At 41.1% G+C, this 15000-nt stretch overlaps 2 protein-coding genes across 2 annotated transcripts in view; both read right to left on the bottom strand.

The window, feature by feature from the left end:
- LOC125027737 overlaps positions 1-4231 on the bottom strand; it is a 6281-nt gene extending 2050 nt beyond the window's left edge. Inside the window, exons 1-4 of the mRNA XM_047616857.1 lie at positions 4198-4231; positions 3209-3302; positions 1439-1855; positions 1169-1261 (exon numbers count right to left, since the gene is read on the bottom strand). Coding sequence (XP_047472813.1) covers positions 1181-1261; positions 1439-1855; positions 3209-3250 — 540 coding nt within the window. The 5' untranslated portion in view covers positions 3251-3302; positions 4198-4231 and the 3' untranslated portion in view covers positions 1169-1180. The remainder of the gene's footprint in view (positions 1-1168; positions 1262-1438; positions 1856-3208; positions 3303-4197) is intronic.
- A 9639-nt stretch (positions 4232-13870) lies between these two features.
- LOC125028027 (lysophosphatidylserine lipase ABHD12-like) overlaps positions 13871-15000 on the bottom strand; it is an 11258-nt gene continuing 10128 nt past the window's right edge. Inside the window, exons 10-11 of the mRNA XM_047617287.1 lie at positions 14687-14814; positions 13871-14495 (exon numbers count right to left, since the gene is read on the bottom strand). Of these exons, the coding sequence (XP_047473243.1) occupies positions 14462-14495; positions 14687-14814 (162 nt within the window). The 3' untranslated portion in view covers positions 13871-14461. The remainder of the gene's footprint in view (positions 14496-14686; positions 14815-15000) is intronic.

Here is a 15000-nt window from a genome sequence, read left to right as displayed (position 1 = left end):
ATGTCATTTTTTTTCCAATCAGTAATCTTGCTCAAGTTTGCTCTTCAGAGCACATTTATGTAGATTTATATAGATAACTAGTGGCCTAGCGAACGGGGGGGGGGGGGGGGGGTCACAAACCTTGAGCTCCCGATGGTTGTAAAAAGAAAGAAAGAGAGAGAGAGAGAGAGAGAAAGAGAGAGAGAGAGAGAGAGAAAGAGAGAGAGAGAGAGAGAGAGAGAGAGAGAGAGAGAGAGAGAGAGAGAGAGAGAGAGAGAGAGAGAGAGAGAGAGAGAGAGAGAGAGAGAGAACATGGGTGAATATATGGGAAAAAAAATCTATATCTATATATGTATGTGTGTGTGTGTGTGTATGTGTGTGTGTGTGTGTGTGTGTGTGTGTGTGTGTGTGTGCACCAGAATTACCACTATTACCGCATATAATACGAATGCGACGCTCAGTCCATGATTTTGGTACTGATTGGAGTTATTAATCAATGATTACCTGCATATCACGCAGTAGGAATTTATACAAAATTCAAGTAATAGATTTGCAAAATTTAACTAAAGTGCAGACGTTGCTATGATCACGAAATAGGTTACAGGCATCTTAGCCCAGGCTCCATTACCGCATGTATGTAACTATGTGGCAACTATACCTATGCGTGTGTATACTTATGAATGACAAATGGCTATATAATCGCTTTCACGTTTTTTTTTGTTTTTTTTATTCTGATTATTTTTCCCGATACATATAAATGGACATTCTTATTCTGCCAAGTATATATTTCATCACCAAAGCTCATAAATATAAGGCTAACCCGCAAGAGAGCTTTACCCCGGGCCCCCAGATGATATAACTTTTGTTTATATATTATTGTGTTATATTTCATATTAAATATTTATATTTATCTTTACATTCATATGTTATATCTATTTTCCTATTCATATTAATTTATTATATTCTCTTACGTGATTTATTGATTTATTTATTTTAGAAATCTTGCCTTCTAAAAACAGACCAGCATTCATAAATAAAACACTCACAAACATAACACGTAAAAAATGAATATTGATAATAAAATATAAATAAATAATAAAAAGGCATCGAATGTAAAACAAACAAACAAAGTAATTGTTGTTTTTTTCTGACCAAAACTAGTCGTTTAGGTAATAAGGAACCTGCTTACCTTCAGCAATTTCTACGCGAAGGAACTGCAGTTGAGACGATGCAACACCACAGTACATGGTTTGCACACCTTCAGCAGAGGACACTCGGCAACCTGCTGGGGTCATTTTTCTTATGAACAATTTTCTATGTATATGTATGTATGTATGTATGTATGTATGTATGTATATGTGTGTACGTATACGTATGTATAATCATATGTACGTATATAAAAAAATCCAAAGAGACTATATACCCACAAAGCATCACTCCGCAAACTGCGACACCCTACCTTACTGCCCTGAAGTCCCTCTGCCTCTGCGAAGGAAGCTGACTCCGTAACTCTCCTCCTGAAGGCATCGCGAGGTTCCACAGGACAGCTCGCCAAGACCTCCTCAGCCATCCAAAGCTTAACGCCACGCCAGCCAAGTCCGTACGATTTGCGACCCAAAAGGAATTCCACGTTTTCGTTGACGTGCCTGCGGTGTGGTACTGCATTCTGTATCTGGGTGTAGTCTTTGAACCTAGCCGAGTTTTTCATGTCTAGGTACTTGTAGTCAGAGATGATTTCCAGCAACTGTTGGTGGAGGATCGACTCCGTTTTGCGTCTGGTCGGAATCGGGCATTTCGTTTTTTCGTATTTCGTGGCTCGATGCTTTTGTTTGCTGGGTGAGTACATTCTCTTTTTAGGCGTCGGTGCTCTGTGCATCTGCAGAGACAAGGGAACAAAATATTACTGATACTATTATCATTATATTTTGAATTTTCTTATTTCAAGGCTCCCTGCGCGACTCTTAGAAAAAGAAGAAAAATAACATAATTCCAAAATAACAATATACATTCAATGACGATAAACATAGCTCCACCTGCTGTTAAATCTATAAGTCATATTCTACGATCAGATTTAGGTGTAGCGAATAACAATGTAGATAAGTTTGAAAATTGTAATACATTAACATGCAACAAAATACGTAAATAAAATAATGTATTTTCCCTGGTGTGAATTCGGTGTATGATTCATATTATATAGGTCTTCACAATAATTCACTATTCACTTCTTCCCTCAATTCACCTTTCATTATTCCCTTTTATCTCTCCTTCTAGTTTATCCATTTTTCTTTAATTTCCACTATCTCCTATCTCTTGTTCACTTGCACGTTCTTCCCTACTTTCTTCTTTCACACTTGTTATCTGCTGTGGCATCATCCTTAGTAAATGTTACAGTGTCTTTACATGCCTCTCCTTCGCCGTGTGTGTGTGTGTGTGTGTGTGTGTGTGTGTGTGTGTGTGTGTGTGTGTGTGTGTCTAAGGCTTATTTAGACAAATTAGCTGCCATCTCCACTCAGCTGCACTCTGGGATGCAACATAACTGGCCACGTGGGAAAGGTCAAGGAAAACGCAATCACGAGATTTATCACCTCCACGCAGGACAGCGCAAGGTATTTGAGTATATAAACTTTGGGACTATATGGCGAAATTCATTATGTTGCCGTTGGAATTTAGTACAATTTGGCCTGTCCTGCGTGGAATATTTTGGCACTTGCGCAAATATTACCCAAATGCTGGACGGAGGCTGTACAATATAGCGATGCCTGCCCGACAGCTCCCTAGTATTTTTAATTAACGTTTATTATTTGTTAGTTTTGTCTTACAGAACATTGTTACCAGTCGACTAATTCCCGGCAGCAAAGCTACAATAAGGTATACCGCCCTGTTCTTAAACGAATTCTGTTCAATTACTGGACAAAATCAATCCGAAATCCCCCTCCCCCCCCCCCCCCTACGACAGGCGATTATGTAGCCACGATGCAGAATCTGTGCATAGTTCCCTTTTAAGTTAGAACGCGCGTAGTGAACAAACACAAATTTCAGCTTTTGGCCATTAAAGCAGCTGCACGAGGCAAAATTTATGTAAGCGTTGTGCCAAAATATTTCAGACAGGAGGAAAGCCCAGACACACCAGTCTCAAAATATGAACATTGCAGAAGAAACCCTATGTATTTTCTATGGCTAGAACAACTCCCTAGGATTTAATCAAGTACATAAAATAACATCAACTAACCTTGTTATCGAACATAAGGTAATTGCCGTTGGGAAACCACATGATGTATTCCAGTATTTCCTCGACTGCTCTTGGGACTTCAAAAGCTGTGATACTGAAATACAATAAATGAATGAATAATAAAAAAAACGGCGGGCAGTCAAGTGAAAAAAGTAGAAAGAATATGAGTGAGACTAAATTATTTGAAAATCTGGGGTACTTTTTTTTAACCGTTTTAATTTTTCCCCTACACAATCTAAATAACATCGAAGGTGCTTATATCAATAACGGCTTAATCTATACGTGCATAATTAGAGTCAAGTATTTAGGCTAATTGTATCAAGCGAGCGTAAATTATATATATTACATAGGGAAGGCGGGGAGAGAGAGAGAGAGAGAGAGAGAGAGAGAGAGAGAGAGAGAGAGAGAGAGAGAGAGAGAGAGAGAGAGAGAGAGAGAGAGAGAGAGAGAGAGAGAGAGAAAGAGGGAGAGGGAGAGAGAGAAAAATAGATAGGTAGATAGATAGATAGATAGATAGATAGATAGAAAGAGATAGATAGATAGAGAGAAAGAGACAGATAGATATAGAGAAAGAGACAGATAGACGGAGAGAGAGAGAGAGAGGTAGATAGATAGATAGATAGAGAGAGAGAGAGAGAGATAAATAGATAGGTAGATAGACAGAAAGAGAGAGAGATTGAGAGAGAGAGAGAGAGAGATAGAGAAAAAGACAGATAGATATAGAAAGAGATAAATAGATAGAGAGAAAGAGATAGATAGAGAGATAGAGATATAGATAGAGAGAGAGCGATAAATAGATAGGTAGATAGACAGAAAGAGAAAGAGAGAAAGATATAGATAGATAGAGAGAGAAAAAGATAGATAGATATATAGAAAGAGATAAATAGATAGAGAGAAAGAGATAGATAGATAGATAGATAGATAGATAGATAGAGAGAGAGAGATAGAGAGAAAGAGAGAGAGGAGGGGGGGGGAAACATTTTACATACTAAATACCGCGACAGGCGTTACAGAACCACTGACTCTGGTGATCTTTGACCAACTGAGATAATTTAGTAAAAAACCGTTAGAATTCGTTGCACCGTCTCTCGTATCGTATCCGAAAAAAAAAAAAAATCGATTCATTCAGTATATTTTTCCTATACCAACTAATGTATAAAATGTCCTACTCGATATATGCTATTTGAAATGAACGTTAATTTGTATAAATATTTTGGGTAATATTTTATTTATTTATTATTCCAGTGACGAAATCCGTTGACATGATTATTACTTTCACTTAGTATTTAATTAATGGTTTTCCTCATAAATTGTTAAAATACGGTTGGCCGTATGCAAAAAAAATAAAAAAAGTTTTGGTTAAGTTCCTTTGTAAATTTTGACTCAAAGTTGTAAGCTGGTTTTAAACTTTTTCCTTATTTTTCTTAATTTGATAGAGAGAGAGAGAGAGGGAGAGAGGGAGAGAGAGAGAGAGGGTGAGGAGAGGGATAGAGAGAGAGAGAGAGAGAGAGAGAGAGAGAGAGAGAGAGAGAGAGAGAGAGAGAGAGGGAGAGAGGGAGAGAGGGAGAGAGAGAGAGGGAGAGGGAGAGGGAGAGAGGGAGAGGGAGAGGGAGAGGGAGAGGGAGAGGGGGAGGGGGAGGGGGAGGGGGAGGGAGAGAGGGAGAGGGAGAGAGAGGGAGAGAGGGAGAGAGAGAGAATGAGAGAGAGAGAGGGAGAGAGAGAGAGAGAGAGAGAGAGAGAGAGAGAGAGAGAGAGAGAGAGAGAGAGAGAGAGAGAGAGAGAGAGAGAGAGAGAGAAAGAGAGAGGGAGGGAGGGAGGGAAGGAGAGAGGGAGAGAAGGAGGGAGGGAGGGAGGGAGGGAGGGAGGGAGGGAGGGAGGGAGGGAGGGAGGGAGAGAGAGAGAGAGAAAGAGAGAGAGAGAGAGAGAGAGAGAGAGGGAGGGTTAGATATTCATTAATTCATACATACACATGAACTCTAGAGGTGACTGAGATTCTAAGTGTTGCTTTAACGATATTATATTTGATTGTGTCAGCAGGGCAAAATTTTTTTTTTTTTTTGAAAATGGTTTTACCAATGTGAAAATATATATATATATATATATATATATATATATATATATATATATATATATATATATATACATATACAACATTTTTGTAGATATTGAGGCAATGCATTTTTTTCTGCATTTTAACTTTACTTTGGTAAAGAAAATAAAGTGACTGGAAAATCACCATTAGCCGATTTGATGTTTGTACATGCGTATATGTTTTACATCACACGCGCGCACGCGTACACCCACACAATGGGTAATGGTTAATGGTTAAAAGCATAATAAATGTGCTAGACATCTAAGGTCATGTAGCACTATAGTAAATGTCAGTGAAGGGTGGTTGAGTTAGTGATTAGTTGTTAAAGCTGGGCAAAGGAATTGGTGAGTGAATGGGTTAGGGTCGGGTGAGGTAATGCAAAGGGGTTAGATTAAGTGAAGGATATATATGCGTTTGAGGAAGGAAGACAGGTTGTCAAAGCAGAAAGTGTGAGATTCTGTAAGGATGTCTGATAGGTTGGGAGGTCTATGTAGGGAGGATAGGTGGGGGAAAGTAGAGGTACGGGCTGCTTCAAAACGTGGGCATGACAATAGAATGTGTGACTGAAAGAGAAACATTACATAAGGAACATAGGGGTGCATCGGATTGTGACATCAGATTGGAGTGTGTTAGACGAGTGTGGCCAATGCGCCTCCGAACGTCTGCTCCGATGAAATGGAGCTGACCAGGAGGAGATTGATAGTTTTACAGTATGTAATTTATTAGTGTGGAGACTTGACCAAAAAGATTGCCATCGATTATACAAGAAGGTCTTAAAGTGTGGGTAATAATCCGTGGCTGGGATATGTGAGAAACGTGGTTGGTTTGATGTGGACATGGTAGCGTAGCGTGCTAGAGTATCTGCCTGTTCATTGCCGGGGATTCCAACATGGCTGGGCACCCAGCAAAATTTAATTATTTTATGATGTGTGGACAGGTAGAACAACCAGTTCTGGATCTAACAAACAAGGGGGTTGGCCGTGTGTATTGACTTTATGAGAGTTAATAAGTTACGGGAGTCAGTAAAAATTGTAAAAGAGGAAGAGGGGAGTGAGTATATGTGCTTTAAGGCAAAAAAGAGTGCATACAGTTCTGTAGTAAGGACACTGGATTCAGAAGGGAGGGGGTATTTGAAAATACGAGAAAATACGTGAATACTGGAGGAATGAGTGAGAAGGACAGTAGGAGGAATATTTGATTTTGGTGGGTCAGGGAAGACAGAGGAGCAAATATGGGGGTAAGGTATAAGCCATGGAGGGACTGAATGGACAGAGAACGGGAGAGGTTGGAGATGGGGAAAAGGGGAATGGGAGAGGAGGGTATCCGTGCGAGTGGAGAAAGGAGTAGGTAAACGTGGAGAAGAAGCAAAGGTAGGAAGTAGGGATCGTGGGATAGCTAGTTTAGTGAGGGGAAGTTGGTGGAATCGAGCATAACATTGGAGAGAGAAAAGGGCACGGCGTCGAGAGGGAGATGGTATGCCTGATTCAGTGAACAGGCTCTCAACTGGAGAGGAGCAGAAGGCACCTAGGGCTAAGCGAAGACCACACTGATGGATTGTATCAAGATGGACAAGGAGTGAAGTTGAGGCAGAGGAGTAGATATGGCATCCATAATCAAGAGTGGCGAGGATCAAGGTGACATGAAGATGAAGGAGAGTTTTTCGATCTGAGCCCCAGGATATATAGGATAGGGTTTGTAAGATTCGGAGACGGTGGTGAGCTTTTTCTTTGATGTTATGAATATGGTCTCGCCAGGGCAGTTTGGAGTCAAAAATGACGCCTAGGAATTTGCCAGAGGAACGGTGTTGGAGTGGAGTGTCATATAAGATGAGTGGAGTTAGGGGACCTAGACGTGTGTGTGAGAAAAGGATGGAGAAAGATTTGGGGGTAGAAAAGCGGAAGCCATGGTTTGTGGCCCAGGAGGATACTGATGATATTGCAGATTGAAGAAATTGGTAGAGATTTGGTATGGATGTGTCAGAGGCATAGATGATTATATCATCAACATATAGTGATGACCGGGCTCCTGGTGGTAGAACTGAGACAATGTCATTTACAGCAAGAAGGAATAAGGTGGTACTAAACACACTGCCTTGTGGAACGCCTTCAATCTGAGGAAAGAGAGATGATGTGGCAGAGGCAATTTTGACGTGGAAAGTACGTTGGGAGAGGAAAGACTTTATGAAGACACCAATGTTTCCCCGTATGCCTAGAGAGAACAATTGTTGGAGAATATGGTACCGCCATGTAGTATCATATGCTTTTTCTAGGTAAAAAAATATAGCTAGTACGGATTCATGGCGTGTAAATGCGGATGTAATATATGTCTTAAATGAGCAAGGGGGTCAGCTGTGCTTCGGACACGGCGAAAACCAAACTGGGAAGGTGAGAGAAGATTGTGAGATTCTAGATACCACATTAAGCGGAAGTTAACCATTCGCTCTAGTAGTTTGTATAAGCAGCTAGTTAGTGCGATGGGGCGATAGTCTTGAGGGGGGTACCCGATTTATTGGGTTTCAGGAAGGGGAGGATAAGAGCTTCTCGCCAATGAGAAGGAAAATTTCCTGATGTCCATATGCGGTTGTAAATTGTTAATAGGAAGGATAAGGAGGAAGTTGGGAGTTGTCGGAGCATACGGTAGTGAATACCGTCAGGGCCTTCATGAGTGTTGCGGCACGATTTTAGGGCAGCACTGAGTTCAGAGGAAGAAAAGGGAGCATTATAGAACTCAGCAGAGGATAGGGTGAAGATAATGGGGGTACGTACCCTGGTGGTTTTAATAGAAGAGAAGTGTGGAGAAAGGTGAGAACCACTACTGACCTGGCTGAAATAATCACACAGTTCATTAACGACTTGGAGAGGATCAGAGATGAGGGTATCTTTAATATGGAGGACGGGGGCTGGATGGGGGGGGGGGGTGCCTGATAGTTTATGGATCCGGGGCCAAACATTTGAGATAGATGTAGAGGATGTAAGTGAGGAAACATAATTTCGCCAGCTATTTGTTTTACTATTCCGGATTGTTCGACGAAGACAAGCAGATGCTCTTTTAAAGGAGATAAGAGCTGATAGTTGATGAGGGGTACCTCGTTTGTAGCGGTAACTGTTCCAGGCTGCACGTTTTAAACGGAGTGCTTTAGTGAAATCAGAATTCCACCATGGAACACACTTTGAGGTATAGGGTCTTGAGGAGGAATAGCTGTATGCGCAGCTCTTAGGACTGTAGTTGTGAAACATTGAATAATTTCTGATACGGATGAGAGGGAGGATGGAGGGGTATGAATAGCAGAGAGTGAAGTGAAAGTACGCCAGTCGGCTCTATCAAAGCACCAGCGTGGGGAGTTAAGAAGTGGTACATATGAAGTTGGAGAAAGGAGAACTGGAAAGTGGTCGCTATAGGGAAAGTGGTCTAAATGAAGAGAAGGGGAGCATAGAGAGAGGTCAATGCATGAAAGAGACCGTGCGTGTATCAAAGTGTGTGGGGCGCTCTGAATTTAGAATAATAAGGTCAGCTGTGGAGAGGAAGCGCTCTAGAGCTCGGCCACGGGAATTGGTGATAGAATCACCCCAAAGAGTGTGGCGGCAGTTAAAATCACCTACTATGAGGAAAGGTGGTTGAAGTTGGGAAGTTAGGTTTTCAAAAGCAACAAAGTCAATGGGGTGGAAAGGGGAGAAGTAGACTGAAATCACTGTGATCCAGCGGTGAAGAAAGATACGAATAACTGTGCAAGGGACAGTGTTTTGAAAGGGAGGTATGGCATAAGGTGTTTTCTGGTTGATAAGTATGGATGAGACATAAAGGGAGTGTGGGGAAGAAACAAAATGGTAATTGGGGATTGGTATTGGAGAATGTGTAAGAAAAGTTTCTTGGAGGCATATAATGGATGGGTTATAAGAGGAGAGGATATGTCGGAGGTCAGGTCTGTGCGAGGGGAAACCGCGAATGTTCCAATGAAGGATAGTTATACTTTCGTTGATTTAGTGGCAAAGATTGCAGTGCTTGTTGGAGAATTTGAAGAAGAAGGTGCTAGAGGGTGGGATAAAGAATGAGGTTGGGGAGGTGGTGTTGTATCAGGAGGGGTGTCGGGAGGTAGAGGGTCTGGGGAAGAGGGTATTTGTGACATGAGGGATTCACGTGTGTATCCAGGAGGGAGTGGAAGGGATAGAGGGGATGGTGGGAGGGTTAATATAGGTAGGGGTGGAGTCGGGGGGGGGGGGTTGTTGAGATGGGGTAGGAGGATTGGGTGTAGGGAGAATATGAGTAGGAGGAGGATGGATATCGGCAGTCACTTTGAGTGTGGAGGGAGCGGGAATTGTAGAATTTGAAGGTGGATGAGTAACAGTTTGGGATTCTATTATGTAGTTCTGGATATCTTCAAGAGTTTCTGTAATGGGGTTGGTTGCAGAGTTTTGTGAGATAAAGGTTTTCTTGTGAGGGGGGGAAGATAAGTCTGGTGTCTGGAAAATAGGGGCAATGGTTAATGGTTAAAAGCAAAATAAATGTGCTAGACATCTAAGGTCATATAGCACTATAGTAAATGGTAGTGAAGGGTGGTTGAGTTAGTGATTAGTTGTCAAAGCTGGGCAAAGGAATTGACGAGTAAATGGGTTAAGGTTGGGTAAGGTAATGTCTTGGGGTTAGATTGAGGAATGAAAACAGGTTGTCAAAGCAGAAAGTGTGAGAAGTTGTGGGAGGGATCACGAAAAATCGGTCCCATTTGGCTGGACTAAATAGAGTATTTAAGAATTTTGTAGAGCTGGGGGTAGTAGAAGGACGGGGGCATGTGGAAGAGGGAGTAGTGTTGAGGGAGGTAGTGTTATGGGGAGGTGGACAATAAGGTTGTAAGGTAGTAATAAGGGAGGATGGGGTAGTTGATGAAGAAGGTTGTGGGGGTATAGTTGTTGAAGTTGAGCATGTTGGGAGTAGAAATGTCTCCTAGGGTGTTGATTAGGGTGGATACTGTACTAGTCGGCATTGAGGAGGGGGTATTAGTTGTAGTGTTCAGAGCCGTGGTCAAAGGAGAGCCTGGGGTCAGGGAATCGGGCGAGTTTGAATTGGTGGAGCTATTTGATGAAGAGGCAAGCCTCATTGTCTCTAATAATGGTATGGTTAATGGTTAATGGTTATTCATTGTTGGCCATGATAAGCCTGGAGTATGTTGGGGAGAGAAACGGTCCACCCCTCAGGGTCCCTTGAGGGGTAAGGGCTAGACAACTAAAGCAGGGGAATACCGTGCCCATGACTCCCTCAGGCCGTTCAGGACTGGCACAAAGTCAGCCTTTCATCCTTTCAGCACGGCTCTCACACCTTAGGAAGTGAATAGTAGAAGGGGTTGGTGAAGGGACAGAAACGAAAAAGTAGGAGGGGAAAAAAAAGACCATGCAAAATTTGTTGAGTCGAGGGCTGAGTCCCAAGGTTGGGAGTTTCCCAGCATTGGGTCCCAGTCTCCGCCTCCTAAGCCCCCCCCACGACAACAACGGGCAAGGGATTGGGGAAAAAAAAAAAATAAGGGCAAAGGAAGGTGGAGGTGATTGTGAGGTAGGGGAAGAGGGGGTGGAACGTTTATTCTGTCTGCTGCGGGTAGTGCGGGGAGGGAGAGGCGAAGGTGTTGGGGCTGTAGTAGAGATTGGGGTGTCTGGATTTAGGATGGCAAAAGAATTTGATTGGGTAGAGATTGGAGTGTCTGGGTTTAGGATGGCAAAAGAATTTGATTAAGGAAGGTAGGAGGTAGAAGAGGGGAAGTTAGATGGAGGAGGGTTGGGTTTAGGAGCTTGGGAGGTATGGGAATTGGCAGAGTGAGCGACATTACTGGAGTAGGGGGTGAGAGAAAAGCCTCGTCGACGTGCTTCCTGTCTGGCTTCAGGAATGGAGTAGCATTGTACATATGTTGCATCATAATCTGTGAGACAAGCGAGTAAGTCCTCTCCACAATCTGACCATTTTTTGTCATGGATTGGGCAATCTGTTGGGGAGATAGAGACAGTTCCAGTGCAAGTATTGAGGGTTGGATGAGGTTCTATAGGGATGGGATTACCACATAGATCAGTTAGTTTTGTTAATGCTATAGCTTGGTTTTCAGTTGTTACTGTGACGAGACGGGAGTGGTCGGGTCGGCTACGGAAAGAAAATTTGCCTACTTGTTTTTGGAGGCATTGTTGGAAGAGGAGGGTGTTTTGAGAGTAGGGAGCTGTGGGAGGGGTCACGAAAAATCGGTCCCATTTGGCTGGGCTAAATAGAGTATTTAGGATTCTTGTAGAGGTGGGGGTAGTAGAAGTGCGGGGACGTGTGGAGGAGGGAGTAGTGTTGAGGGGGGTAGTTTTATGGGGAGGTGGGCAATAAGGCTGTAAGGTAGTAATAAGGGAGGATGGGGTGGGTGATGAAGAAGGTTGTGGGAGTAAAGGTGTTGAAGTTGAGCATGTTGGGAGAGTAGAAATGTCTCCTGGGGGTTGGTTGTTGATTAGGGTTGATACTGTACTAGTATGCATTGATGATGGGGGAGTTGTTGCAGTGTTCGGAGCCGTGGTCAAAGGGGAGCCTGGATTGGGGCTATTTGATAAAGGGGCATGCCTCATTGCCCCTAAAAGTGGGGTTACATCTTCATTATTGGCCATGATAAGCCTGGAGTATGTTGGGGAAAAAAAAGTCCACCCCTCAGGGTCCCCTTGAGGGGTAAGGGCCAGGTATGGCAGGGGAATACCGTGCCCATGGTTCCCTCAGGCCGTTCAGGACTGACACAAAGTCAGCCTTTCATCCTTTCAGCATGGCTCTCATACCTTAGGAGGTGGATAGTAGAAGGGATTGGTGAAGAAACTGAAACGAAAAGCATGAGTGGGAAAAAAGACCATGCAAAATTAGTTGAGTCCCAAGGTTGAGGAGTTCCCCATCATTGGGTCTCAGTCTCCGTCTCCTAAGCCCCCCCACGACAACAACGGGCAAAGGATTGGGGGGGTCCCAAGGTTGGGGAGTTCCCCATCATTGGGTCTCAGTCTCCGCCTCCTAAGCCCCTTACGACAACAACGGGCAAGGGATTGGGGGGGACACCCACACAATGATTTTTGTATATGTAATAGCTGTTTTGTTTGTTTCTAGGCTATGGTGTGGCTAGAGATTTACATTACACAAATTAATGATTTTTGTGCACAACAACAAGGGAGCCATTTTTTGCAATGAGCTTCAAAGACTAAGAAGCTTACAGTGAATGCATAAGAAATTAAAGTGAGGGAATCCAGATAACACCATGTGGTCATTTAATGAACATGTTATAAATCTGCAGTAACTGACTGGTTTGTAAAATTCTATATACCCTATACCTTGATACTTAAGTAATATAAAAAAAATGTCTTCTTTAATTTCTTTTTTTGGCACTGCCTGGTAATCATATTTTGGTTCCTTTAGATTATAAGATATAATACTTTTCTGTGTTAGAAGAAATTCAGACACTGATTTAATACTGTATCACCAAATGCCAATATTTACTTAGAACAAAAGAAAGCATTCTAAATGACCGAATAAGGTATTAAAATTTCTAGAGAATCTTAGAGCAAAGGTAAAATATATATTAACTTTGCAAAGATCTCAATTCATGTAATGTCAAAGTAATATACTTTTGTGTAAGTATATACTACTCCTTAGCCATTTTGCTGGCGTCTCAATTAATTTCTGACACTGTCTGGTATATGTTCCGAAGAAACCTGACAGCAAAAATAACCTATTTTAGTTATAGTCCATCATACAACCTAATAGATATGCAATTTATGGTATAAAAGAGTCAGAATAAATTTAAGACTTATCTCCTATGTAAGTGATCCACTGGTTCTCTTATGAATTTTTAGAAATGTATCGTCCTTATACTTACATGTTTGGTTTTATGAGTAACTGCAGAACCTAGGATATTTTTGTCAACTATTCATCATGCTGTTTGGTGTGGTATTGTCATTTGCCTTTCACATTTTCAAATGATCTTATTTTCAACCATTAATGAACGGTTTATGGATTATCATTACTTTATCATTCAACACCTATTCATTTTTTGTCAATTTCTGCATTACTCTTCACTATTTTGAACAGCGCATAAATTCTACAAGCATAGAATCATAACCGCAAAAAATGTAAAAACCATCCTATCCATAGAACACACAGGAAATCAAAATGAAAGAGAATACAATTGAAAATATATATTTAAAATACATCTGTACAATAATGCCTTATTTGCACAAGAGTTATACTGAGCACTGGTAAATAAAAATCTTTTTTTTTTCTCGCAAGGCAGTATACATGTCTCAAAAGCAATGTAGCTCTATTGCATTCTGACTAATGTCAATGTACTGAAAAAAAGTCACAGCCTCTTTTAAGTAGAAAAGCAAAAGGACGAGTCAAATTAAAACCAAACAAAAAAGACTTCTTGCGTAGTGATCATAGCTGGAAAAAGGGAGGTGGAGGGAAAAAGGTGGAGCAAAGAGGGAGGAAGAGGAGGGAAGAGGAGGGAAGAGGGATGAGGGAGGAAGAGGAAGGAGGAATGAGAATGGAAGGAGGGAGGGAGGGAGGGGAGAAGGTAGAGGAGAAAGAATGGGAGGGAAGAGGAAAACGGAGGAAAGAGGGAAGACAAAGGAGGAGACAGGAGGAAGAAGAAAAAGAAGGAAAGAACACACAAGAAGCTGAAGATAAAGAAGACACATGGAAAGGAGAGAAAAGCAGAAATGAGAAAAGAGGACAAAATTAAGTACAGCGAGATACAAAAGAAAAGAAAAGAAAAGAAAAGAAAAAAAGAACCGCAAAAGAAGCAAACACTGTAAAAAAAAATGTTTTTAACATACCTGTACTTTTCTTTTTCCTTAACAATAATATTTGAATATTTTTATCCTATACTGTATTGCTGGATAAAAAGGAGAACAAAAGAGCTACATTTTGTTCCTATCATAAACCCTCTGTATTGAACAATAAATATAGTTCAATAATAACAAAACAATAAATATAACAAATATAACAATAATTTGATTCTCTGTATTTCAACAAACTGAAATAATCTACAAAACATGGACTCTTTACACAACAATGGAGGAGTGTGAAAATGAGAGTAAGAGAGAAAATGGGAATGTGTTAAAACAGATGTGTTCCTTACGTACTATTTTCTCTTCTGTACAGTATATTTATACACATCTTGATTACTTGCTATATCTTGCGGCTTTGACAAATTCTCTGCAATGGAAATCAGTACAAGATTAGGCGATGTCACTATAATACAACACATTTTACAAAATGCCAATATATATATATATCTATCTATCTATCTATCTATCTATCTATCTATCTATCTATATATATATATATATATATATATATATATATATCACAAGCTAGTTCTCTTGAACACAGAAGATAGGTCTCACCTGAGGATCATTGGTAAATCCTGAGACTTGTGAATATAGTTATGTCCGTACCCATAATGGTCTTCAAAGTCAAAAAATCTGACTTCCGGCGCCTTCTTTGCTCTTGTTCTCATAGCTGCTGAATAGAGCTGCGAAGAAATGAAATAGAATGTACAATTCACAAGAACCCATTGCTGAGTTTTTCATTAATATGCATAGGTAAAATATACAAGGAATCAAGGTTTATAATGATCTTTCTAGATAGTCCATGTATCTGTTTTATAATCTATAATATTCAGTAACAGTGATAATTTATAAGAGAATGGTAAAAGCTT

Source organism: Penaeus chinensis, chromosome 8, assembly GCF_019202785.1.
Source record: "Penaeus chinensis breed Huanghai No. 1 chromosome 8, ASM1920278v2, whole genome shotgun sequence".
Lineage (NCBI taxonomy): Eukaryota > Metazoa > Arthropoda > Malacostraca > Decapoda > Penaeidae > Penaeus > Penaeus chinensis.
This window is presented reverse-complemented; position numbering and strand designations above follow the sequence as displayed.